Source organism: Meriones unguiculatus, chromosome 3 (genome assembly GCF_030254825.1).
Source record: "Meriones unguiculatus strain TT.TT164.6M chromosome 3, Bangor_MerUng_6.1, whole genome shotgun sequence".
NCBI lineage: Eukaryota > Metazoa > Chordata > Mammalia > Rodentia > Muridae > Meriones > Meriones unguiculatus.
Genome location: NC_083351.1, coordinates 176,365,932 through 176,391,621, shown reverse-complemented (window position 1 = coordinate 176,391,621; position 25,690 = coordinate 176,365,932). Strand labels below are relative to the sequence as shown.

The 25,690-nt window shown below is 48.4% G+C and overlaps 1 protein-coding gene across 5 annotated transcripts in view; it reads right to left on the bottom strand.

Moving 5' to 3' along the window:
• Positions 1-240: 240 nt before the first annotated feature.
• Positions 241-25,690, bottom strand: part of Lrrc8b (leucine rich repeat containing 8 VRAC subunit B) — a 59,169-nt gene continuing 33,719 nt past the window's right edge. For 3 of the 5 annotated variants that reach the window (XM_021647452.2, XM_060381073.1, XM_021647453.2), the window contains exons 2-5: positions 21,748-21,803; positions 14,961-15,056; positions 9,781-11,942; positions 241-4,446 (exon numbers count right to left, since the gene is read on the bottom strand). In XM_021647452.2, the coding sequence (XP_021503127.1) occupies positions 4,174-4,446; positions 9,781-11,919 (2,412 nt within the window). In that variant the 5' untranslated portion in view covers positions 11,920-11,942; positions 14,961-15,056; positions 21,748-21,803 and the 3' untranslated portion in view covers positions 241-4,173. Of the gene's footprint in view, positions 4,447-9,780; positions 11,943-14,960; positions 15,057-21,747; positions 21,804-24,184; positions 24,248-25,690 lie in introns of those variants that run through there. The other 2 variants (XM_021647454.2, XM_021647455.2) reach the window with 2 other exon arrangements.

Genomic DNA, 25,690 nt, shown 5'->3' with positions numbered 1-25,690 from the left:
GGCACAGACTGCTCCTTCTCCCAGTCCCCGTGCACGGCAGCACCAATCCACCCTCAGTCCAATGCTTGCGATTCTGTGGCCATTACTGCAAATTAGGAAAACCCAAAGACTGAGATTTACCTGCAAACATAAAAATACATCACGTTACTGACCAGCAGTACAACTGCGTGAGATGTGAGAGATGGCAGATGCTGTTGGAAGCTGAACAGAAAGAACAAGGCAACAACCCAGGCCAGTCCCTTTCTAGGGATTCATCTTATTTGCCATTTATTATAAAAATCTCATTGTTTTTTTACACAAAACATACTTTAAAAACAGCAAATTTTACCCAAATCTACTGAAGGTTAGGGATTTCAATCCAGGGGCCAAAAGCACTGAACATAATTTTGCATTTTCTAGTAATTCATTCCAGATATACATTTCCAGAGATATGGGAAAGATTAAACAGCAAAGTGTCTCCACCCAAGATCGGCCCATCCTTTTACTTAGGAGTTTTAAGTCTTACTGTCCACGTGAACATGGCACAGCAGACGTGAGCGCAGACACATCCACTCCGCCGCTACACACTCTGCGTTTTTAAAATTGCACCATGTCTGCTAGAAGGAGTGAGCATGCAGGAGGCATTCATGCTTGTTTTTCTCAGCGGCGGTTTATTCTGTGTGAAATTCAAAACTTCAACAGGAAACAAACTTCAATCCGAAGCCACCGCAACTCAGTACTTTGGCTCATTTAATCTGTGTTAATACTCCCGTGTTGATGAAGTTGTTCATAGTTTTAGAAGCTGAAGAGAATGCAGTCATGACGTCCACTGTGAAAGGTACATAGCAGACGATGTCACTGGACGTAGATGCTGTGGACAAGAGACAGGAAGGAAACCATCCCGCAGCTCTCCCAGACATGAGATGGTACAGACGAGGGACACTATCAGCCAGGACAACTGCAGCAGGGTTTGCCCTGTGTGTATAAATATAATATAGATGTGTGTGTGTATTTCCTTCAGGATGCAAAAGAAATCTTCTTTTCTCCCTCTGTTTAGTCTTGTTTACTTTCCGGAACTTACATAGATTCTAGGGCAACGTGCAGTTAATGGAAGCAGGGACCAGAAGCTGGGGCGTTATAATGGGGATGAAGGACTGCCCTCACCCAGGGGTCACTGCAGATGCTGTAGCACAGCAGGCCACCACCTACAGTGCCTGTCAGATTCACAAGGTGGGTGAGGACGAGGACGCCGCATCTGGATGGACCAGTGTTACGTCATAAAGAAATAAGGTCAAGTGCACAGAGTAAGTGTTTGGCTGTTTCAATGAACCTATCACTATGATGCGCTGTTTTAGTTAAACAAGGCATCTGAATTATAAAACATGAGCAGAGCCACTTCATGACCAAAGAACAATGTCATAAACTTCGTTAGCGCACTGCAGCACACAAATCAGAGCTTGCCGCCTCACCAAGACCCCAAGGATTTCGCGTACCCTGAGCCAGTCTGTTTAACAGTAACACATATGCTGATACACAGGAGACGGAAAAGAAAGTGCAGTGTCGCTGTGCTGCAGAAACCCACCCTGACGTAGGTGAGGGAATGGCTGTACCTTTGCAGAAACACAAGCGCCTTCTCAAACTAGACTGTTTGCTTTTATCTTAAATCCCAGAACTAAGGAAACGGAATACTTCATGATTAAAAGTAATGGATTAAAGAAACTGAAAACTGAAATTTGCAGGTACGAAGCATATGCATGCTCTGTATTTGTGTGTGCAAGCAACTGAACCCATATTACTGTAGTATTTTTGATCCTTCACATTTGGTTTTTGGAAAATTCGTATCATGATAATTTGGAAGATCTCATTTTCTCCAGGTAGGTGGACACTCAGGTTTGTGAAGCCGGTGCTACCCCACAGCCCTGTGTGTCAGGCGGTAGTGTGTCAGTCATTGTCTTAGTGTTAGCTTTAAAAGCTGCCTCAGCATTGCTGCATGAGGGATCAATACAAAAGAGATTTCAAAGCTGTGGTATCAAGAGCAGTGCAGTATGGTTTCCGCCAGTGACAACGGCTCAGACCTCGTGATGGGTCCTTCCAGGGAATGCTTCGAGGAGGTAGGAAGAGTTAGCTAACTTGGAAACAAGGCACGGGGGCTTTCTCTTTTGTCAGGTGAAGGGTGGAAAATCTCAACTTTTGAAATTTTCCTTATAGAAGAGGGTGGGGTCTTTCATTTCATATGAAGTATGGCTGATAATATTGAAACCCCTCTCACATGCAAGGTTTATGTTCAAAAACCTCAGATAGTTCCAGTCAACATTGGAATTGGACTACATGATGATTCTACTGGAGAACATTAACCATCACCTCACCATTATTAAAGAAGTGAAAATAAAGCCCTGGCTACACCAGGACCTGCCTGTGAGGTCCCAGGGAGGCTGCCTCAGCCAAGCCTGGCCCCCTGAGAGCATCCTAACAGGGCGAGCTTTGCTAAGATGACTGTTTTCACTCGAGCTTTGCTAAGATGACTGTTTTCACTCGGTTCCTCGACATCCATGGTGCATCAGGCAGCTTTGGGCCTTCGGTACATTCTTTGTCACTAACCTTATTCAGGCGTCCTCCGTGTCATTCTTTTCTCTGAACATCAGGCCTGTGAGGCAGGTCAGGGGACAGGCATTTCATCTGCTTCAAAGACTCACTCTCATCTTTCTAGAACAAATGAAGAGAAAAACTGCACACGGCGGTTCTGTCCTTAGGAGACTCTTCAGAAGATTCTTGACCCCACAGTGTTCGCAGGTTTTTTTGTTTGTTTGTTTTCGTTTTGTAGCTGCAGTTAATGGATTGCTTGACAGTCAGGTCTGAAAAGAGGCGGGTTCGTCGCGTCTAGACCCATCAGAGACAAGCACAACGCAGCATCCGCTTCCCCAAGCTAAGCCCGTCCATTTTATTTATTCAACAGTCTGCATGGTAACGAGGGGCCGCGGACATGGCTCCCTGTCGGGAGGAGCACGGCGTATCCAGGAGATGCCGGGCGCGCGTGGGCGTCAGTTAGGGGGGCTCGGCGAGGGGCTGAGCGACAGCGCCCGCTGGCGTCGCGTCGAGAGGCCACGCGGATGGAGGAGACCCACATTTTTATTTAATGCTCCCTCTATTTCTACAGAGCAGTTTCCAGTCACCTTCCCAGTCTAGCTCTTGCCCTCCCTCCATCACAGTCCGTGAGTGGCTGAGGATTGTACCCGTACGCGTGCGCAGCGGCAGGGAGAGGTAGGTGGTGCGACAGCCCTGTCCTCTCGCAGGGAATCCCTCAAAGGCCGAGGGGAGCAAAGCACAAGGCCCTGTGACCCCAAAGGAGTTAGTTGCAGAGTACAAAGACCCTTGGAGCAGAATGCATACAAACATGAGAGTTGTAAGGAGCCCAAACCAAGAATCAGTAAGTTCCGACAGAGAAGAACATGCTCATTGTACAGAAAGCGTGCTCACAGGGATAGAATGAGACCTTACAGTACAAAATATTTCGTGTTTCATATAAAATTCTTAACATTTACAAAAGGCTTTGATGGCCGACAAGAAGATACTTCGGGACCATACCGACTTTTAGGAAGTCGGGTCGCGTGCCCTAGAAACCCTGGCTCCTGTTCTAGGTAAACCCAGGGATGTTCACTGTTGTTCAGAGAAAACCAGATGAAGATTCCAGCAAAACGACAAAGGAAAGGAGAAGCAGGCCAAGATGGAACTCTGCCAACACGGTGCACCCTGCTTAAAAAGTGAACGGATAGAAATCAAAGCCAGTGGAGAGCATACATCAAGAAAATTTATACTGCGGAGTCTTCGTGGGCTTGGTGATAAATATCAAATTAGAAAGTCATGTGAAAACAAGTGTGCAAGTAAGTAATGGACGAAAAGATAGAGGAAAAATGCAGTCCTGAAGATAAAAGTCTCCATAATTGCGCGCCTCTCAATCCACCTTCAACACATACTGTCTGTAGCATCTCAATAATTAAAAATCAGTTACTCACAAAACTCCAGTGTTGACATCTTTTTCCTATTTGATTTAGATCCTGAAATGAGTTATCTGTAAGATTTTGGTTAAGATGTGCCGCAATCAGCGGCTGTTTTTCATCTTGATAACTGAGGAAGGTCCATTCTCCTTTCCCGGGGCCTGGCTTTACAGCTGCTGTCGCCGTGAGCCTGACCTTAGGGTTAACACTTATCCAGGCACGTCTGTAAGCGTTCTGTCACAGGCGGAGGAAGGGTATTGAGCAAACTGTCCTCGACAATCAGACAGCTCCGTTTCAGGGACTGGCAGCCCTCCAGCTCTGGGGGCAGCGTCTCCAGGTAGTTCCCAATGAGCTCCAGGTGCGTGAGGTTGGACAGCTCACCCACCAGAGGGGACAGGTCTGTCAGGCTGTTTCTCCCCAGAAGTAGACACTGGAGCTTCTTGCACTGGAACAGCCCGTCTGGGAGCATCTCGATCTACGAGGAGAAAGGAAGCATGAGAAACCAGTTTGGACCGGCTCTGATAGCACATTCATTCATGTTTACATTCCAGTTCCTGTTCTTCAAAAACAGGCCTGCAGGCCCACAGGGAAAGACATCGCGCTGACTGTAAACTTGTAAACAGAGAAAGGAGAGTATGGGTAAGGGTAGCCAGTGGCCAGGGCCTCTGTGAACATCCATGCTCTCCTCAGTGTGGGTGGACAAACAATTTGGTTCTGAACACTCTTGATGTGATTCTTAAAGAGAAAGTACGTATATGTTCACTGTTTCTAAGAGTAAAGAAAACAAGCCAGTGACACAGGAGAATCGTAATTACTGACTACTGGATCAGAAATAAATTACTCTCCAGAGTCCCCATGAAGATCTTAGTGTGCTAATCAGGAGCAACCCCACAGGGCCTCCTGAGAGAAGGCTAGGGCTATTTCCTAAACTGCTTTTCTCAGAGGATGAAACCCAAACATTTATTTTCAGTAGTCAACAAAAGCAGATGAAAAAAAAAAAAAGAAAGAAAAAAAGAAAAGGTGATGTGTGCATGTATGCTTCAGCTCCTCGCAGACACACGTCTGAGTGTCTTCTTGTGCCCTCACAGCCATGAAAGGATTCATGTAGCACTGTGAGGTGAACAAAGTGCAAACTGGGTCAGCTTGAGAATGGCTCCCCCGAGCGCCCCATGTACGACCAGCACAGTGTATGCATGTGCAATGAAATGGACTCACTGCACGCGATCCCCTCAACTCATCCCTGCCCCGGAGCCCTGGGAGGGAGCAGCAGCCTGGGGCCGGAAAGCCCACCCACACTGGCTCGGGGCAATGTGCAAGCGTTAGCTCCCTGGTTCAGGAGGTGGCTTTGCTGTGTGTGGATGAAAGGCAGCGAGGGGCTCTTTCAGCATCCTCTGCTGGCTCAGTGCAAATCCAGTGCGCCAGCCCTGAAGGGCAGAGTTCTCCTCCAGGACTCGTTTCGTGTAAACTCAAACTCAAAACTGCACTGAAAATGCTCATTACGCTCAAAACGCCCCTTGTCTGCTCGTTCCCTCCCTGCTCAGCCCCGTTTCCCCGTGAAAACAAGCCTGATGCTGACACTGCTAAGACAAACATCAGTACTGGTCACTACTGTTTGCGCTACTGTATGCAAGACATTAGCAAAGGAAAATCCGTGTGCCTACTGCCTTTCTTCTCAGGCACAGACGTGAACTGCTACCTGCGTGGATTCCATATCCAGGGGCAGGCAGAGGAGAAAGGCACAGACGGAGCTGCTCCGAAAGCCATCCCTGCCACAGCTTTGTACCTCAGGGCTGGGTCTGGATAGGTGTGCTGAACACTGGGGTGGGAGTGGGGTAGAGGGGGGCTTGCTTCCCTGGCACCCAGTCACCATATGCTGAATGGCCTTCATGGTGCCAGGATGCTCACGCATGGGGGATGACGTGCTGGGCACCCCACATGCCCTCCCGGCTTTATGTCTATGGAAAAACTCAGCCTCGGGTGTTTTTGGAGGGACATTTCTGGCTGTGGGGCTGCTCTATATGGGGCGATGTTGACCGGGTTTCCTTGTCTCCAGCTGTCAGTGACACTCTCCTCTGTGGCTTCAACCACCCAAAGTCATCTTCAGCCGATGTCTGCCGAGGGAGCAAGAGCATCTCTGGTGGAACACCGCTGTGCAAAGAAGATCCGTTACACTGAGGATGTGCGCTCTGGCCCCCACTGTATCCCAGCTGCACGTGGCCCCCAACCGTGTCACGGGACCTATTTTTCCCTTAGGTGCTCATCTGGAAGTGGTGGTCCTCAGCTCTCTCCCGCCCGTGCCTCTAGATCCCCAGTCTTCTTCCACGGCCTGCATCTGCGGTGTCTGTGACTTCCGAAGACCCTGAGCCAAGGAGAGGGTCCTAACTTTCCTGCCCCCACGTTAGGAAGAGGCTTTAACAGCCAGGCCTCCCCTTCACTTAAGGACTTCTAGCCAGAACTATTTACAAGAGTTCAAGGTCACCCTTGATAGTGTAAATTCGAAGGACTTATGATCCCGTTTTTCAAAATAAGTTCCATGAAACTGTATGTAATTCTCTGAACATGCACCTTTCCTGACTGCATCATACGTGACCACATTCATCACCAACGTATGTTTCATGGGACAAGTCACTCTTCCCAAAGCTCCTAAGAAAAAGGTATCTTGCCCAAACACATGGCAAATCAATTCTCCTCTTGGAGAAGCAAAGTGAGTATTTACACGTGAAAGGCACCGAGGAATCCTGGGATGAAAATGTGACTCAAAAAGACACACCGGATGCTTGCCATGAGAGCCCTATTACCCTCCTGTGCAGGGGGCTCTGGAGGCTCTGCCACAAACACTGGTCCCCTGGAGGACTGCCGGGCTTAGGGACACTCTTTTCATGGCTCAGTGGGAAGCAGACGAATGTCCTTGCAGACCCTACCAGATTCTTTAGTCCCTAGGTCTCCTGCATCTAGAGAATGGGCATTCTGGAAGCGAGAATCGGGTGTTCATCATATATAAATGTGGAACTGAAGCTGCCGCAAAAAAACAGGAACACTAAGGAGCCTCCTCTGAGAGGCAAGGGCTGGAGCAGTTCCCAGAACGGTACCCAGGCCCAGCATGGACAAGAGAGGGTGCTGTGAGCGCTGCACCTCTGTGCTTGCTCTGGCCTCTCCCCATAGTCGCCTTCCTTTCTTCCTGTTTCCAGGTTGGGTTTTGCGGACTTCACTTTCCCATGATGCTACGAGATGAGATGCCTGTTATCCTCTTAGTAAACGGGATCTTTGGCACATTACAAAGGGTACTGATGCATCCGCTGTGAACGCTTATGTTTTCATGAATATTGTAGACTCCCTCATGGGACCACGAGAATTTCAAGATTGGATGGTACTTTGATATCTGCATCTCCACACCAAATACGAATCTCCACCTTTCTTTAACACCGATCCCACTGATTGGCTGAAAATGAATCTGGACGGTTTCGGCCCTAAGTCGGCTCCATCCTTCACGTCAAGTGCACTCTCTGCTTCCTACGGACTTTGTGGCCAGAGGAGAAGCCTTCCCCCGACTGCCCTGTTCACCAAGCGTTCAGATGTTTCAACACCATGATACTGAGGATATTCTCCCTGCCTTCCTCCAGCTCACCGCTAGCAGGCCACACTGTCCTGTCAGTGGGTCATTTCTTTCTTAGAACAGTGCTTTAAAAAATTACTCACTCTTTCACAATTCCTGACACCCACTGATGACAGTCCTCCCATTATCCTCCTGCCTCTTCTCCCTCCCACTGACCCTTTTCTCACGCCCCTCCCGCTTTTGCGCCTGTTGATTTGTTCATCGATTGTGTGTGTTTATGCCGGTGGGTGCATTCCAGCCACACAGGTGTCCGAGGACAACCTGTAACCCATTTCTTCTCTGCTCCCACCACGAAGGTGATGGGGCTCAGTCTCAGGTGGCCGGGCTCCCGGAAAGCACCTTTGCCAGCTGAGCCACCCTAGCTCTGGTCTTCTGCGGCCCACGGCCTACGATCAGAGTTTACTATTCACACACACACACACACACACACACACACACACACACACACACACGGTGTGCGGAGATCTCGGGGGAAGCGCCTCCCTGCAGCTCCCTTCCCCTGGCTACCTCCGTCTCTGACGTCACACTCTGAGGAAAGTGTTTACAGGTGTCGTGTTCACCTTGAGGATGGGTGGACATAGGCCAATGCTCGGGTTTCCGAGGCAAGGCACCCGGGATATTCCATTCCACCCTGGCCTAGGAGAAAGCTGCGACTTTCTTACGCTGTAATGCGTCCTCCTCCTTCTGTCATGACAGCGCTTTCGGAAATGGCCAAGAAGTCAAGAAACTTGGCATCAGAAGTATGAACAGTCTTAATTTGCCTAATCATGGCCCCCAAAGCTGTTTAAAACCTGTCACTTTTTTTTTTAACTTGTAAAAAACATACAAAGTGTGGAGAGTCCATACCCAACTACCGCCTGACTGAAAATGACAGCACAATGTTAATTCTACCCTTGAGAGACAGTACCAGTGGTCTTAAGCTTTCACTGAGTTTACCTGGCAAAAGGTTTATACATTAAATAAGGCGCGTCCCACCACCCATTCATCACAAACAGAATCCGTGCTTTCCCCGGTAATTAGTCACACTTTTTACTCTAGTTGTAACAAAGGAGAAAATGTGACCCAAGCTAGTTTACTGCTCAACCTTTAGATTTTAGATTTGTGGTCACCAGGTCAGCATAATCAGCTTCCTCTAGAGACTTCAGGGATGCAATCAAGAGTGTCTTCCGCTGGCTCTACTTAATCAGATGCTCTCTGTCTCCCTCCCCCACCCCTGTGTGTGTGTGTGTGAGCATGTATGTGTTGGCAGAGGGCTGTCCTACACGATGTACTTTAACCGGCTCTTCGGTAATTCTCACGTATACTGCTAGTCCACGTTAGCCCTGCTGTAACTGTGAAACCTCACGCCCCGAGGGACTGCTCATTTACCGCGGTGGGCACGCTTCTTTTATGCATGAGTCTCAGTATTCTGAAACAGCAACAGCAGCTTACTGCGTGCTCTGGGATGAGCTGGAAGAAAACAGCAGCACCCCCTCTTCATTCAGCCGGAGAGGCCAGGCCCAGGCTCTTGGGTTCACTCTCCCTCCCACTTACACTTTAGTCATTCTTTGCTATCAGACTGGAAGGAGTTTTTCCTTTGTCGTCCCCCTCTGTCACGGTTTAAAGCAGGAAACTACTCTTTAGTTTTTCTTTTTCTTGTTTCTGTGAGGTTACACTTTCCTTCACTGTTGCAAATTATGGTTCATTTTTAAGTGTGGATGCTGGGAAGAGGCTCCGAGAAGCCTCTGGCATCACATACAACCAGGCCTTCCGTTTAGAATTGTCTTTTTAGATGCACAGGCAGATCTGCAAGCATTTTTTTTTCTTACTGAATTATAAAAAGAATTTATGAATAATTCATAATACCATCAGTTTAAAGGGGCTATCTTTGGTAGAATGAAAATCTTACCAAGCTCCCTCAGTCCTCAAGACCTTCCCAAACAAAATTCAGCCCCGCACTCACTAATTAGTGAGTTTAAATGCTCTAACTGTGATATTTGTGCAGGAAATGGGGAAAGAGAATAAAGAGAACATTTGCTGAGCCACTGTTTGCTCACAGAATACCCGTGATAACTTGTATAACAACTCAGGGCTTTGGTAATTCGCCAAGATCACAGGGGAAGAGGCTGAGCCGGGAGAAGGCTCAGGTAGGCCCCTGGGTGTGCAGGCTCGCACAGCCTCGGACCGGCCAAAGGAAGGAAGGACGGGGCTACTCACGTTGTTGTTGGTCACAGCGAAGTACTGGAGGTTGGCCAGGTACTGGACCTCCTCTGGGATGAAGGTCAGGTGGTTGTAGCTTAGATCCAGGTAGTGCAGTTTGGTGCACAGGAAGAGCTGCAAGGGCAGGCTCTCGATGTTGTTGTGCCCCAGGACCAGCTGCTCCAGGTTGGACAGCGCGCCGATCTGTGCCGGGATGTAGGCGATGCTGTTGTGCCAGAGCTTCAAACAGGACAGGCTGGGGAGGTGCTGGAAGCTGATGATCTCCTCCACCGTCTTCAGGTTGTTCTCCTTCAGGTCCAGCTCGTGCAGGTTGTTCAGGCTGAAGATGGAGTGGGGGATGCGCTCCAGGTCGCAGCCCAGCAGCTCCAGGCTCTTCAGGTTGACCATCTTCTTCAGGTTGTTCAGCACGACCAGCTTGCTTCCCTCGTTGTCCAGGGACAGCTTCTGCAGGGAGGGCAGCAGGTCCGTCACCACCTGGGGGATGCGCGACAGGCTGCTCTTGAGGTGGAGGGTCCGCAGGTTCTTCAGGTCCTGGAAGCCCTCCAGCTGCATGGCGCCGGGCTGCTCGGGGAGGACACAGCCTGACAGGTAGAGCTCCCTGAGGTTCTTCAGGTGGAACACCCAGCGTGGGATCTTCCCCATCTCGGTGAACTTCAGGCGGAGGATCTTCAGGTTCTCCTCCAGGAAGGCCAGGGCGGAATGGTCGACCACCAGACATGAGTGGTACACGTGGAGCTCCCTGAGGTTGACGAGCTGGGACACGGCGGCGGGCAGCTTGACCTCGGGGATGAGCTCCAGGCTCAGCACCTCCATCTCGGTCAGCTCGAAGACGTTGTCCGGAAGGCCGCTGAGCATGAAGAGATGCAGCTCGATCTTGTCCTGAGCGTTTTTCACGAGCTTGCTCTTCAGCTTCTCCACCGTCCACTCGTTGTTGAGGTTGATCTGCTTCAGCTTGTTCTCGCTCACCTCCGACAGGAAGATGGAGAAGCGCTTGGAGTAGAGCGGGTCGTACTGGTCGGCCAGATGGAGGATGAAGGCAAAGTCGTTCTTGACGTCGGGGATGTCGCTGTAGTTGCTCTTCTCCCGGAGCGCCTCAAATGAGTACTGCTTGAGGGAGCTCCTGAGCATCCACCACAAGCTGTAGGAGGAGGTGAGGCCGTAAAGGATCACCAAGATGACATAGAAGGAGGCCAGGACCTTGAAGATCTCTGCCAAGGAGTAGACGCACTGGTAGCGCTTGTAGCCCGTGAACGCCTGCACGTCGATCGAGCAGTCGATTTCCAGGGTTATATAGCTTAGGAAGTACGGGACGTAGGCTATGATGAGGATGAACAGAATGACCTTGACGATGATCTGCCTCAGGTACACCCGGTAAATGATGTCCCTCTGCTCCACGTGGAGGCGGAACCTCTTCACCTTCTCAAAGATGGCTTTGGCTTGCTCGCCCTCCTTCTTGTCCAGGACGCTGGAAGTCGGGCTCTCTATGCCAGGCGGCTCCAGGCCGGGCTGTGGGTAGGGCAGGGACTGTTTGCTGGCGTCGGCGTCGGCGGGACCCCCTGAGGTGGAGAGCAGGGTTTTGGACTTGGAGAGTTTCAGGGGCCTCCCGGACTGCTCGGCCACCGTCTCTGACAGGGCGCGGGTGGTCCACGGGGAGTCGAAGCACTTGTGGAGGATGGACACGAAGTGCTCCAGCCTGGAGCTGGTGCTGGGGTAGTGGAGCCAGAAGTTGCTGCAGGCTGCGAAGATGAGCGTGTGCAGGAGCACCAGGTAGGGGAAGAACTTGGCGAACCAGTGCAGCTGCTTCTCGTAGCAGACGGCGTCGATGTAGGAGTACTGCTGCCGGTGCAGGTCGTTCTGGATCCGCAGCGGCAGTGGCAGCGGCGGGCCCGGGGCCGAGGACGCGTTCTCACCGCCCCTCAGCAGCTCCCAGGGCACGGCGCAGTGGCTGTCGAATTCCACCTTGCACGGAAGGCAGCAGAGCACCCTGCTCTGGGTGAGCTGCAGGGCTCCGGCCAGCACGGCCACCAGCAGCATGATGAGGGTGATGTAATACCAGAAGACGTCCCACCACGGCTTCAGGATGTGATAGGATGACTGCGCGTCGGCTAGGCATTTCAGCTCGGTTAGTGTGATCATGGCTCCCTGGCAGAGGACGGGGGCTGCGGGGGAGAAGGAAAGAAGCCTTGCTGAAACCCTTCCAGCGCGCCTTCCTGGGCCTTCTTGTTCCCTGGCGCTTGGGGTTTGAGCAGCTCAGCCCGGCTTCAAACACACTCATCTTACCCACTTGGCAGGGTCTCGGTGACAGGTAAAACCCAAGAGCAGGACCGGTCAAGGGGCGTGAAAGGCTCTGGCTTCACCTCTAACTTAAATCACACTGGACTACACAGCTCCTTCCTTAGCTTGGGGACACAGGGATGACATATGTACGAAGGGCTTTAGGGGTGAGCTTGCGGCAGCCCTTCAGTTTACTTCTGCTGGATCTCAACTCCAAGGCCGCGTTGGCTACTCTTACTCTATGTATCCTGCCCTCAAAATCCCCGAAGAAGCCCTTTCCAGACAGAGCCCATGTGGCACAGCTGTTTACCACCTGAGGGTTGCTCACCCCCACAGCGAGCCTTTCTGTGAGAGCACTGCTTCATAAAAGTATCCCTCAGGCTTGGAGGACTCTGCCCATTGCTCGGAAAGCAAATGGCCGCTGAACGGATTTCCCCTTTCTCTCCAGGCCTTCCCTATGTATCTTAAGTACGTGACTATGTGAAAAGTATTTGAAAGAGGAGAAACAACCGTCATGGTTTAAAAAGGAGTGGTGAAGAGCAGCCCGGAAGAGAGCCAGGGAGCTCCATGTTTAATGTGACAACACAGAGCTAACGGGGCACATGATGGTGGCCCGCCCTTTGCTGCTTAGCCATGCCTTCAGAACCAAAGTGCACTTTATGTCTTACACTGAAAGGACCTCAGACCTTTTACATTATCTCATCAGTACTGTTTTCTGAGAACCCCCTTCTCTCGTGTCCATGCTTCTTTGAGATCCAAGAAGAATTTTCTTTTCATCTCACGTAAACCTCTGGGGATTAGGATGAGGGTCAAGGTTACAGTTGGCTGCCGTGAGGGTGAAGCATAATGAGAAGTGAGGGTCAGATCCCCGGAGGGTCAAGTTCTCAAAAATAAGTGCAGCACTGCTTATTCCATTTTTGTTTAGAAACGCTACTTAGTAAAATCCAGACCACCTGTAGGACAGCAGAGGCTCACACACAAGGAATGTTTGGATCTTACACAGTGTTTGATCCAAACACTAGGACACCAACAAAAATCACAGGAGCTGCCAGGGCAGATCAATTCTACATCCAAGGCCTCTTCTTGCCTCTGTGAGTGTCCAGTCGCCACCTTCCCTTCCCGGGGCCTCAATTACTCTCTAGGCACCATGTCACCAGTAATACCTCACAGGAGCCTCCCTGGTTCTCCCTAGTCCTCCTAGTCAGCCTTGAGTCCTACAAGTGCTGCAGCCTAAGTCCCAGGGGCCTGCCACAGAAGCTGCCACAGCTCAGTAATCTCTCATGCTGGCGTTCTTGGTGTGGAATGCCTGCTTCTCCACTTCCTAAGATACCCCTCGATCCCAGGTTTCACCTCCTGGAATGGAGGCCCGCTTTTTTGTCTGTATCCTCTCTGGGAATGGTGTCTCATATGTTTCCTCCACCTGACTATAAAATTTGCCAGGGCATCCTTTACTCTAGGATGGCAGATATGATCCTCAGTTCTTCTCAGCTGGCCTCATTCTCACTGCAGGCTGTCCTGTGTCAAGGCAAACTGTGCTGTCCAGCCCAGTCCCAGGACAATTACATGAGCCTAATAAAATGTTCTGGTATTTGAACTCAAAGGACCATGAACACAATAGAAAAGGGATCATAGAAAACATTACTGCATGAAATAACACATATATGGGCTGGAGAGACGGCTCAGAGGTGAAGAGCATTGTCTGCTCTTCCAGAGGTCCTGAGTTCAATTCCCAGCAACTGCATGCTGGTTCACAGCCATCTATGATGAGATACGGTGCCCTCTTCTGGCATGCAGGTGTACATGCAGACAGAATACTGTATACATGATAAATAAAATCTTTTTTAAAAAGTAATAACAGATATATTAAAAACGCATGCATGCTTTCAGTCAGTCATGTGGTAACTATTATGCTCTGATAGTGATCCAACCTTTGGCCATGTTAACAGTGATCCCAGACAATTTGGGGGCATCAGCTTTGTTCCTATGAAGTGAGATCCTACCTACCACACAGATGAAGATGAAATGGGACGACAAAACCTCAGGAGTGGCCACCTTAAACCGCCTCCCCCCTGTGGAGGAACACGAGGAGGGGGTGATGGTCGCAGAGATAGAAGGGCACACTTTTGTGCACACAGGAACCTGTGCACACTGGCTGATGTTGTAGAAGGATGACGGGAGTTGGAATGGGGGAGAATGGAGAATTAGGGGGCTGGAGGAATTTTTTTTTTCAGAGCACTGCAAATTTGCAGTTTGCTAGTATTGGAGCTTTTGTGAGCTTTTTTCTAAGCCTATCCCCTTACGAGAACCCCAACAAACTCACTGCCTTGCCAAGCAGGGTTGGGTGGAATTAGTTCATTTGATCTGTTGGTATGTCATCTGAGGTGAACAGATATTTCTGTTTCCTTACGAGAAGTGGCAGAATGTACCTCTTGGAGGAAGGAACGTGGGGATTTATTTCAGTAACAGAACTAGATGGGAAGAAGGTTTATACAGGAAGACATATTTTAGGGGGGAAGGGTCTCATGTTGCCCAGGCTGGCTTAAATCTGCTATGTAGCCAAGGCTGACCTTGCATTCATGGTAAGACTACAGACATGTGCTATGATGTAAGGCTGGAATCACCTGCTTTCAGCCCTCAGTCCTAGCTGGTCTCCACAGTACAATGACTGTCCCCCAGGAAGGCTACAGTGGGATTTCTTGAAATGGAAAAGAAGAGTGAATCATATCTTTAAAGACTTTCCCAGCCTAAGTTTATGATTTTATTCATTCCCTACAGTTCTTGAGAGACACATTCATGCACTATCTCACACCGATCCTGGGGAGAGAGAAATGACAGCTGGAGAGAGCTCAACAAATGCTCCGTGCCTACACTGACCAGACAACACCACATAGATTCATACTTACTTTATGAAAAAGCGAATCAAATTAACTGCGCCTCAGTCGGGGGGTCTACACCTTTTGAAGTTTCTGAGACACACCATCTCTGAGTTTGTCTTCATTCTGTGAGAGAGCAAAAATATCTTGGAGATACTGTTTTCAGAGACCCTTTCCACCAAATGTCACACAGAGACACTCACCCAGGGCTTGTCCCAGTAAAGGTCTATGGACAGGACGCCACCCGCACGCATCAGGCCATATCCTGGATTTCCTTTCAGTGTGCTAAAGCCCTCTGTAACCCTTAGCCCTTCCGAAGTGTTTTACATATGTTAATCTCTTCTCCAGCCTCACATGCAATCGGTCGTACCTGCTTTTGCCAGCTTGCTTATTGCACCACGAAACTTCTATAACCAACTTAAAACCACAAAACCAAAATCAACCAAAGGAAAGACTGTGTTCATAGTCTCCTGCTGCACCATAGAGAACTGACTGGGCAGCTGTCCTGCCATAGCTTAGCATCTTGTCCAGCTCGGCATCACGATGTTTCTTAGACAACAGATTCTCTTCATTATTAGATAGGTTTTCTCCACTACGGAAGGAGATAGAAACCTACACCTGACGGGAATCATGTGAAATAATCTTGAGGGGAAAGTAACTGCCCAGAGGACCCCAAGTGCTTACGGTTTTGCCCTATTTATTTTATCAGAAAATTAACCGTAAAGTTTCTCCATTTGCCTTTTAAAACACGACCGGTCATGACTAAGCATGCCCATGTATGCCAGGAGATGGAAATAATATGATACATGGATGTGGCCCAGCACACTTGTAGGTGCTATCACGTCTCAGTGTCAAAAGTCTGGACACCTGCTGGTAACACTTTCCTCAAATCGGCTAACCCACCAAACTATCAAAGTCTTTTGATGAGGTTCTTATTAATAAGATCAAATAAAAATGCTTTACCATTAATATCCCAACTGAGTATCTGCATTCAAAGTACATTTTATTTATTTCAAACCTTTTCATACTTAAACGAGGCAGTGAGATAAAAGCCAGGCCTTCATATGTTATAAACAGGGGAAACAAGGCCAGCCCAGAGAATTCATCTTGCCCGATGTAACAAAAGCGTCAGGGAAAAACAACGACAACTGAACTCAGAGACTCAGACTGCAGGCCTTGTCTACACCAGATCATATGACCCTAGCAAGTCCAATTAACTATGCCCCGTCTCAAGAGCTACAGAAAAAGCTATTCAGCCCTTTGCCTGGCATCTGCATCAGGACTGAGTTCTATTATAGTCCCCCAAACAAGGGTTCAAGTGTTTCTGTGATTTTTCCGGTTACAGAGGCACAGGCCATATGTGAGTTCACAGCTAGAGATTCCCACTCAGTGCTTTCTACCGAGCTGAGACCTCCTCTTTAAATCCTTCACCCGGGTTTACCGAGCATGACAAGTCGGAAGCCTTCCATACCCAATGCTGGTGTTTCTAACTGACGTGCTTAGAGCTGGAGCCATTATGCCAGTGAACAGTGTTTGTGCTCCAAACCTTTTCCAGACCACATATTAGCAAACAATGAGGAGGATACAGTCCAAAGGAGATCTCCATTTCCAACACACAAATGCACTAAATCACTTCAAAGAAATAATGTGAAGAGTAATGGATTTTATGGTCCCAATTCCACTCTTTCAGCTTTTAAATCTCATTAAAAAGTCATCAAAGCTCTTCAAAGCATACGAATTCATCTGACAGCCTCATCCCAATGTCTCCAAGCCTGGAATAACAACACTCAAGTCAGGCATCTTGATTTCCCAGTAGCCCTTCTTTTACTTTGAAATCATTTCCAAAATAACTAGCGAAAACAAACAAGCAATGATCAGATGGTCTTCAGGGTCATTAGATGCTGAGAACTTGATGCGACTTCAAAGGTCTGGGTTTCCCATCTCAGACAAGGAATGGAAAGCAAGGGTCTCCTCCACAACGTTCGTCCCCTACCACGGCATGCTGGGTCATGGCAGGCCAGCGTGGGCGGGGCCACCATCCAGGCTGAAACGTCCAGAAACACGACCCCAAATTCTGTTACTGATATCCTCAGAATTTTGTCACAGGAACAGAAGGTGAATGAATACAGTCAACAGCCGAGTTAAAATTTATTATGATCTAGTAAGATCAGACAGAAGTTCAGACAGGAATGAGCCAAATGAGTTTGGATTTTGGTCCTCTGACATTGTAGGCTCTTGCAGTTTCAGCACATTAAGATATCTCAATGTGACGAATCTTAATATGCAGAAATGCAAACTGCAGGGGAGAAGTTTCGGCATTTGTTTGGGGCATCTTCAGACGGGCAGAACCTGTGGCGTGGCCTGGGTGGGAGTCGGCAGCATATGGGTACAAGAGTCCGGCTGACTGTTCTCTAGTCTGTGCTTCGACAGCCCAGATTCCACAAAGGTTGATTTTCTGAGTCTTTTCCTTCCCAGTTTTGGCCAGCTCCAAATGTCCCCATATGCTAGTTAAGGCAGCTGGTGCAAACACTTGAACCTTCAGAGCTGTGTGTTCAAACAAAGCACTTACTGAAGAAACCCCAAGGCTAGCCCACACGGGGCAAGATTCACAGCTATATTCCGTCCCAGCGGTCTTCCAGCCATGAACAGCTTGTATGCCTTCTACATGCAAAGCTCACTAGCTGGGGTGGTCTGAACAGGTACGGCCCCCATAGAGTCCTGGTCATAGGAAGCGGCACCATTAGGAGGTGTGGCCTTGTTGGAGGAAGTGTGTCACTGTGGAGGCGGGCTTTCAGGTCATATATGCTCAAGCTACACCCAGTGTGACAGTTTCCTGCGGCTGCCTGCAGATCAAGATGTAGAACTCTCAGCTCCTTCTCCAGCACCGTGTCTGCCACCATGATGATATCGGATTAAACCTCTGAAACTGTAGCCAGCCCCAATTAAATGTTCTCCTTTATAAGAAAGAGTTGCTGTGGTCATGGTGCCTCTTCATTGCAATAGAACCCTAACTAAGACACTAACCATCCTGCAAAAGTTTCATCCCACCATGGATGGAATCAGGTTCAGGCTTGAGACTAGGACTGTGTCATCTAAGCCAAAGCCATAACTAGGACACTATGGGCATCACATCTGGCTGACAGGATGGAGGGGCCTTAAGTTACTTTGTTGAGGGTCTTAGCCCTTTTGTTTTATGAGATCCAGTGCTACTGACAGCATTTTCCTGAATCTGATGTTTGGACCTGAGGTCACTTCTTCAGTAAGCCCGTATGTGTGAGGCACAGAAACAATTTAAAAATTTAAATAAAAAAAAAAAATCTTTTCATTTAGGATCCTAGACAATTTTAGACTGGAATATTTCTTCTAAAGTCTTTCAAAAACCTGAACTTTCCTTAATCCATTTCTCTGCCCATACCTGTATCACTGTGGCTAAAATGAGGAGCCCAAAGCTCTGCTGAAAACAGGCCTGCAGGCTGCCATCTGCAGTTCAGCTGGCCAGCCATTATGTTCCATGTAGGTGACAGCTGGCTGAACTTGCTCTCCACTCACAAGAGGACAGAATTCTACACCCTCTGCTAGACGCTTCCTTACTGGTCCTCAAACTACCTGGAAGGTTGAATTTTCACTGAGCTTAAAGGTGTTTTCTGCTAGCTATGTGCTGGGCCCAAGCCTTGTATTTCATTACAGTAGAACATCACTTCAGGAAACCAATTTCTGCCATCGCTACTCAGTCTGTCAAAAAACCCCACACACATCTCGGTCTCTAAAACAAGCACTTCATTATTCCCCATGACTCCGTGGAATGATAAGCAGTTCTGATCCACGTGGCGTCTGTTGGGGTAGATGGAAGATCCCGCCTGCAGTCACAGGGCTACGCTTTGGCCACGGTTGACCCAGAGCACACCTGGGCTTCTGGCTGAGGCCCTCCCGGTGTCCTAGTGGTTTTTCACGCTGACCATCAATGGGGATGATTTCCAAGAGGAACTGCTGCTTCAGGTCACAGGTCCCCACCTTGGATGTTAGCCCAGAACAGTAACAGGGACTTCCTCCACTGCTGTGTCTGTTCAGGGAGGGAGCAGGGCCCCAGAAAGAATTCTTTGAGGAATCGTTTTACTCTGGTGAGTGCAGAACAGAACTGCTGTCTGAGTGTGGTAAGATCTGGAAAGGAGGGGAAGAAAACATTCTGGGAGTCGGTTTCAGGGAAAGGCTCTGGTGTCAGTCAAACAACAGGTGGAGACAGGTAATGGTCATTTGGCAATTTCCTAATGAGTTTGTTAAGTAATTACACCTAATGTTCTAGATCACAATCCCTTTGCTCATTGGAAGCCCCAGCAGAAAGGCACTGAACAAATAAAACTAAATTGAATACAAAAGACATAAGCTAAAGTTGCTGAATGAATAAATCCTGAAATCCCAATGACTACAGGGACCTTTTTTTTTTTTAATTTCTTATAACATAGTCCCATTATGTAACTCTGGCTGACCTGGAACTCACTCTGTAGACCATGTTGGCCTTGATCTCAGAGACACGTCTGCCTCTGCCTCCTCTGTGCTGGGGTTAAACTGCTCTACCATGCCCAGTGCTAAGCCATTTTGAAGGTTAAGGAATGCTGCTTTAATCTGTTTCTACAGGTCACACCATACGTTAAAATTTGATGGCAATGATCTGGTTTGGAAATGGCAATTGTCAGTGCTTTTAGTAGGCCGTTATATTGTCCACTTTGAATCTAAAAAATTGGTTTTTGTACTTGGAGTTTTTTGGACAGGGGTTTGTTACATAGCTCAGGCAAACCTGGTTCTCATGACCGTCTTGCCTCCATTTCCTAACTGCTGGGATGATAGTTGTGTATAAACACGGGCTCTAAAACATGTTTTAAATGGCAGGAGTCGGAGCTATATTATTGGAAGCATACGTTGCCGGTGGCTGGCTAGTTCTTACAGAATGACGTAAATAAGAAGGCAAGATCAAATCCTTCATTACTTCTCATTATTAAAAAATTATTTTCTGGGCCGACTCCCCAAAACCAGACAGTAAGAAAGGCCACAATAGCATGCGGCCACACCCAGACCCTTCATAGTCCCTGTGAAAGCTCTCCTTTCGGGCTACCACCCAGAGAACACTGGGCATTCGTCAGGGACTTCGCTCTTCTCTCACAGCCTATCCTCCACAGAGCAGTCACATGGACTGTAGAAACCAGAGCCCGCTCTCTACGAAATAAATAACGTTCAGAGTTCAGAGCAGCTTCGCTACTCACACAAGGTAACAACCCGGGCTATGGCTCAGGGCTCAGCTTGAAAACATTGATGGCAGGCTTCCTAAGAGACACGAAGCTGCATATACAACTCAAGGAAACATTTACAACCTTTTTCAAAGTGTAAAAAATGAGAGATTTGAGATCTGGGGTAACCAACCGGTATACCCCCAAACTACCTAACTACCTAAACCATGCGCTAGCCACCCATTTAAATCCTCCCTCTGATGTTAACATTTGTGTATTCAGTCATGGCGAGCAGGCATGCCAGGGCCAGAGCAAGAACAAGGACGAGCTTATCTCTATTCTCCCAGGACTTCCAGCAGAAAATGGCATGCCTCTTCTCCAGACCTTGTACTGACCAAATGAGTCAGACGATGGGACAGACCCAGCAATCTGTGAGTGGCTCCTATGTAAACAGAAGCACAGGGAAGGGGAGGCGTGAGGATCAGAAAGGAGTGCATTTGGCTAGAGCCAGGAGCCTGGGACAAGGGGAATAAGAGTAAGCCTGCAGCCGAGGCAGAAAGTTTGGATATGAAACAATATAGAAATGATGGAGAGGCCACCATAGGGTCGGAAGCAAAGGAGCCCCGAATCAGTTAGAAGCTTTTGAAGACTCAGTTGGCTCTACAGTGCGGAAACACACGCCCACATCAGTGGATCTTTATCTCTAAGAGCGTTCTCAGCATGTAGCAATGACACACTCGCTGCCTTGCTATCAAGCCTCTTGAACCATGTGCTCAGAGATGGCAGACACTCTTATGACTCGTGCTGTTCCCACAACTCAGAACGACGCTGTAGCAGTGAGCGAGGGACCTCCTAGCATGTCCACGTCGAACGCTCTGCCACAGAGCTAACTTCAGGCACATCTTCCACGATTGTGAAAGAGGACTCATGTCTGCTGGGAGCAGAAATGTACAGAGCATGCACTTCTGGCTTGCTCCCTCAAGAAAGGTGCCGCTATCGTATAGAAACATGGGTTAAGCGAATCAACCTTGGAAGCTGAGTGTGTAGCTCGCTTGGCACAGCGTCTACCCAGAATGAGTAGCTAGGTTTGACTCCTAACAGGGCACAGTGACATGGTGATATATGAAATCCCACCACCCGGAAGGTAGACTCACAAGGGTCAAGTTCAGGGCCTTCCTTGGCTACAAAGTGAATTCAAGATCAGCCTGCCATACAAGACACTCTGTCTCATGATCAATCAACCAATGGGACAGAGAAAAGGATAGCATGCTCAAATCAAACAGGCAGACATGGACTCTAAATAGCTCAGAGATTATTACATTCCATCAGTCGTTAGTGATTAAACAAAGCAAAACAGGATCCAATTAAACATACACATTTCTGCTTACAAAACCCACAAAGGGTGGGAAGATGGCATTTTAATTAAAGTAACACAGATTGAAATTTCTGCTAAACCAGTTTAAAAATATCAAAGTGATTTTTTTACTCAAAACATCTGTAAGTATGGCAAGCTTTTTCTGTATTCTTTTTTGCCCCAAGCTACCAACTAAATTGTAATAATCCCTGCCATGTGTTCACAATAGGATTGTTCATCTTACCCTATGAATGCTGGTCAACCGGAAACTCTGCGGTTAAGTTTTGATCTCAAGAATCCCTAGAGAGAAATCATAAGCATATTGTTATGTTTTATGCATCCTAGGACTACACCATCATTTTCCCCCTCACAAGGTTTTCAAACTCCCAACATACCTAAACATTTTGTGAAAACAGAAAATACAACTTTTAAAAAGCATGAGTCAGAGCTCACCCGCCCTCTGACCTCTCAGCTAAAGGCTGGCTGATACAGGGGGAGACAGTCAAAAACAGTCTCATCACGAAGCAATTCACAAGCTCATTTCTTAACAGAGACGGAAACATTATATCTGAAGCACAAATCCCTGTTATATCTCTGTCTTTTTTTCCCCTGTGGTTTATAAATAAAAAATATCTATGTTTCTTAGGAGGGAAAGCAGGGGAGGAAAAAAGAGTAAGTATTGGAGACAGTTTCCTCCATTGAGTTTAGTTATTTTGTTGCTCCCGGCCGGGTGTACAGAGTCCACTGTAAAAATCCACTGCATCATTTCAAGGTTTCCTTTTGAACCTCGGGGGCTCTTACATGTTGTAAAGTCTCCGGGTGTTATTTCTGATAAAAGCATTATAAATGTGTTTATTACTAATAATTCTACAAGCATCTGTGAACTAGGATTGTAAGGTTCCCCTCCTCCTTTCTTCCTTCCCTCTCGGGAATTTAACCTAGAACCTTGTGTGTGCTAAGCAAACACTCTACCACTGAGCTGCATCTTCTTCCTCAGCCCCCTTCACCTGACTCTTGTGTAGAATTCTAAAATGAGAGCTTTGGGCTAAAATGAAACAGTCTCTTCTGTGTAATGGCAACCAATGCCCCCAAACCTGTATTATACCAATAATCATCCTTCTTGTAAGCAGACTATCAGCTGATTTCTGAATGAATTAGGAATTACTGAAACCACATTAAAAAAAACAAAACAAAACAAAAAAAAAAAAACAAAACAAAACTAAAACTTCACTAATTCCACACATAAAAAGAATCCTGCTGTTGCTTTACTCTGCCTGATTTTAAACTTAGGTTGAACCAGCCATCATGTCAACTAGCAAACCTCATTCCTCATCTCTGTTCACATTCACCAAAACCAGAGATGCGGGCTGTTGAACAGGCGTAGGCCTCAGCGGAAGCTCTCACAGCAACTCCTTGTCATCCCAGGGTGAAGCCATTGCTGCCAACTGAAAGCAGCAGGGCTCAGTTTCCTTATCCAGGATAAGTGAATCACTCAGACTAATTCTGGAAACTGTACCCGAGTTATCCTCTTTTTTTTCCTCCTCAGCAGAACACAAAAGTACCGAGCTGGGAGAGTGAGATGTGAAAATCCGAAATGGCAGCGCTGCTTAGAATAGACTAAATCATGCACTTCAGGCAGGATGAAACGGGGACAAAGACTGTCATAGTGATTCTGACGGGCCAGCTGCAGAGACAGGCGGCAGGCGGCTGCATCTCTACTCCCCAGCACGCGAGGCTAATAAGTTACCGAACCAGCTTCATCTAGACCTGGCAGAGGCCGTGCATTTGAACTCAGCCCCGTGGCCTGAGTGTGCTGAGAAGTAGCTGAGAATGCTCCCTCTGGCCTTCCCAAAGCCCAGTCCAGAAATTCCTTTTCAGGGTAAGGAAGATAATCCTCATTGTCCAGAGTGACCTGGGATTAAGGGTCAGCTTTCTGATAGCGAAACCACAGGCTGTGACTGCGGAAGGGGAGGATCCTGGCTGCTCAGGGGAGGAGCCTGGCTGCTCAGGGGAGGAGCCTGGCTGCTCAGGGGAGGAGCCTGGCTGCTCCTGCCCTAGCCCTCCTCTGGTCATCTGGAATGGCAGACACTCCTGTGCACTCCTATGGAGAACCGCATAGCGCAGCGACACAGTTCTGGGATTTCAATCCAGGCTTTCACGCGCTTGACTTTGTCTTGTAGTGACAGGTGCAAAAGAAAATTGTAAGATCAAAGATGGAGCAAAAAATCAAGAACTTCCTCTCTCTTTTGCTGTTCTGTAACGGTGGAAGTTGGACCCAAGGCTGTGACCATGCAAGGCAAGCGCTCTACTACTGAGGTGCAACCCCAGCCCAGAGCTCACAGTCTCCATGGTCTAAAACCCAATCCTGTAACATCACCACACACACTGCGTTCCATCAACGGCAGGAATCACAGCACCATCCTCTGTCTTGTGCCATCAGGAGGCAGAGGCAGGTGGATCTCTGGCTAAGAGGCCATCCTGGTCTACCTCCTATCACCTGCCCGGCCTTGAGGTCCGCTGGCATCACCTTTGCTGGCTGCACTGAACCCTGCTGCCTAACTTCCTGGCTCTGTCATATCTTCCTGGGACACACAAAAATTTCTCCCACAAGGCTTTATGGTACATGTCAAGCTAATGCTTCCAGTTCCTTGTGGACTAATGTAATTAAGTCTCTTATTTACCTGGATCGCAGGGATCTATGCCAGAGCATTTTCAATGCCTAGGTGAAGAAGCACTGCCAGACCCTGTGAGGGAGATATGGAATGCTGCTGTGACTTCCTTCTGGTCAGTTGGGATTTTGAAAACTGGCAAAAGGGGGAGTTCAAAGGGCTTTTTTTCTGCTGGACTGTTCCCATTCGGCTCGTGGCTACTCCGTTTAAAATATTTTGATGGGGCTGGAGAGATGATTCATTAGTTAAAAGCACCGACTGCTCTTCCAGAGGACCTGGATTCAAGTCCCAGCACCCACATCAGGATTTGTCACTATGATTCCAGCTCCAGGGGACCAGATGTCCTCTGGCCCCTGCACACATGTAATTCCCAGACAAACAATCTGGCAGAAATACTCAGACATATACAATAATAAAATTTAAATGTGAAGAAATATGGAGAAGCAGTCTGACTGAGTGACAAGTGTTTAGGCAACGCTGGGTGGCCCCATGTGTGCCCGAAGAACATGTGGAGGGTCAGACTGTGTGACTTCATGATGCCAGGATTTCATTACCCAGTTAGGGACCAGAAGTATGGAGACTGCTCGGCTCTCAGAGAGAGCAGAGTTTGGGCACACCTTCAGTGTGTGAGGCAGAGAAAGGACAGGGTGGCCACGACAAGGCCTGGGCATTCTCACCAGCCCACAGTGGGTGCAGAGGCAAAGCCTCACCCCCCAGGAAGCATACTTGCCAAGTTGCCCCTAAACATGACATCTCAGGGGCCCGAATGTAGAACTGACGCCAAGCTCTGCGTGACTGCTGCATTATGATGACGGCGAGTCATTTCGAATCAGTGCTGGGCCGCTGGATAAAGGCCACAGCCTTCCCACGTGACCTTAACATCTGACACACCAGGGTTTCATAATTACTCTTTTGCTTTATTGGCCTTGCGACATGTGGAAGGAAATGCTGGGATGAGACCAGAGCGTACCGTCACCCAAACCGGGATGTTGTCTGTCATGCTAAGCTGTGCTCAGCTCCCAGCCTGTCTGCTTCCTTCGAGACCCTATGCTCTGGGAGCGCAGGAACTTTTCCTGTCTTCTCAGGGCCTGCACACACTCTTTGTTCATAAACATTGTAATGTCACAGACCTAGGAACGAAGATCAAGCTGACGGTGTCCCATGTCCTCAGGACACCTTTGGTCTCTTAGAGCAAATTACTTCTGATGTGGTCACTGTGAGGGCGGCTCTGTCTGCTATAGCACACTCTTGAAAGAATGCTAAACAGCAAAGGTCACAAACTGCACGGAGCCTAAGGTTGAGCTTAAAGTGTTGATTCCAGCTCACAAAAGACACTTCAAATGCGCACCACTCCCCAACTTCAGGAATTCGGCAGCCACACCACAGGCCACTGATAAGACACTGTGGTTAAACGGCATCACAAATGGCTGGTGATGGGTTCGGCTGCCTCGGCCTTTGAGCTGTTAGAACTGAGAGCTCAGGGCATAGGGCAAGGCCTAACTACCGCAGCCTCAACAA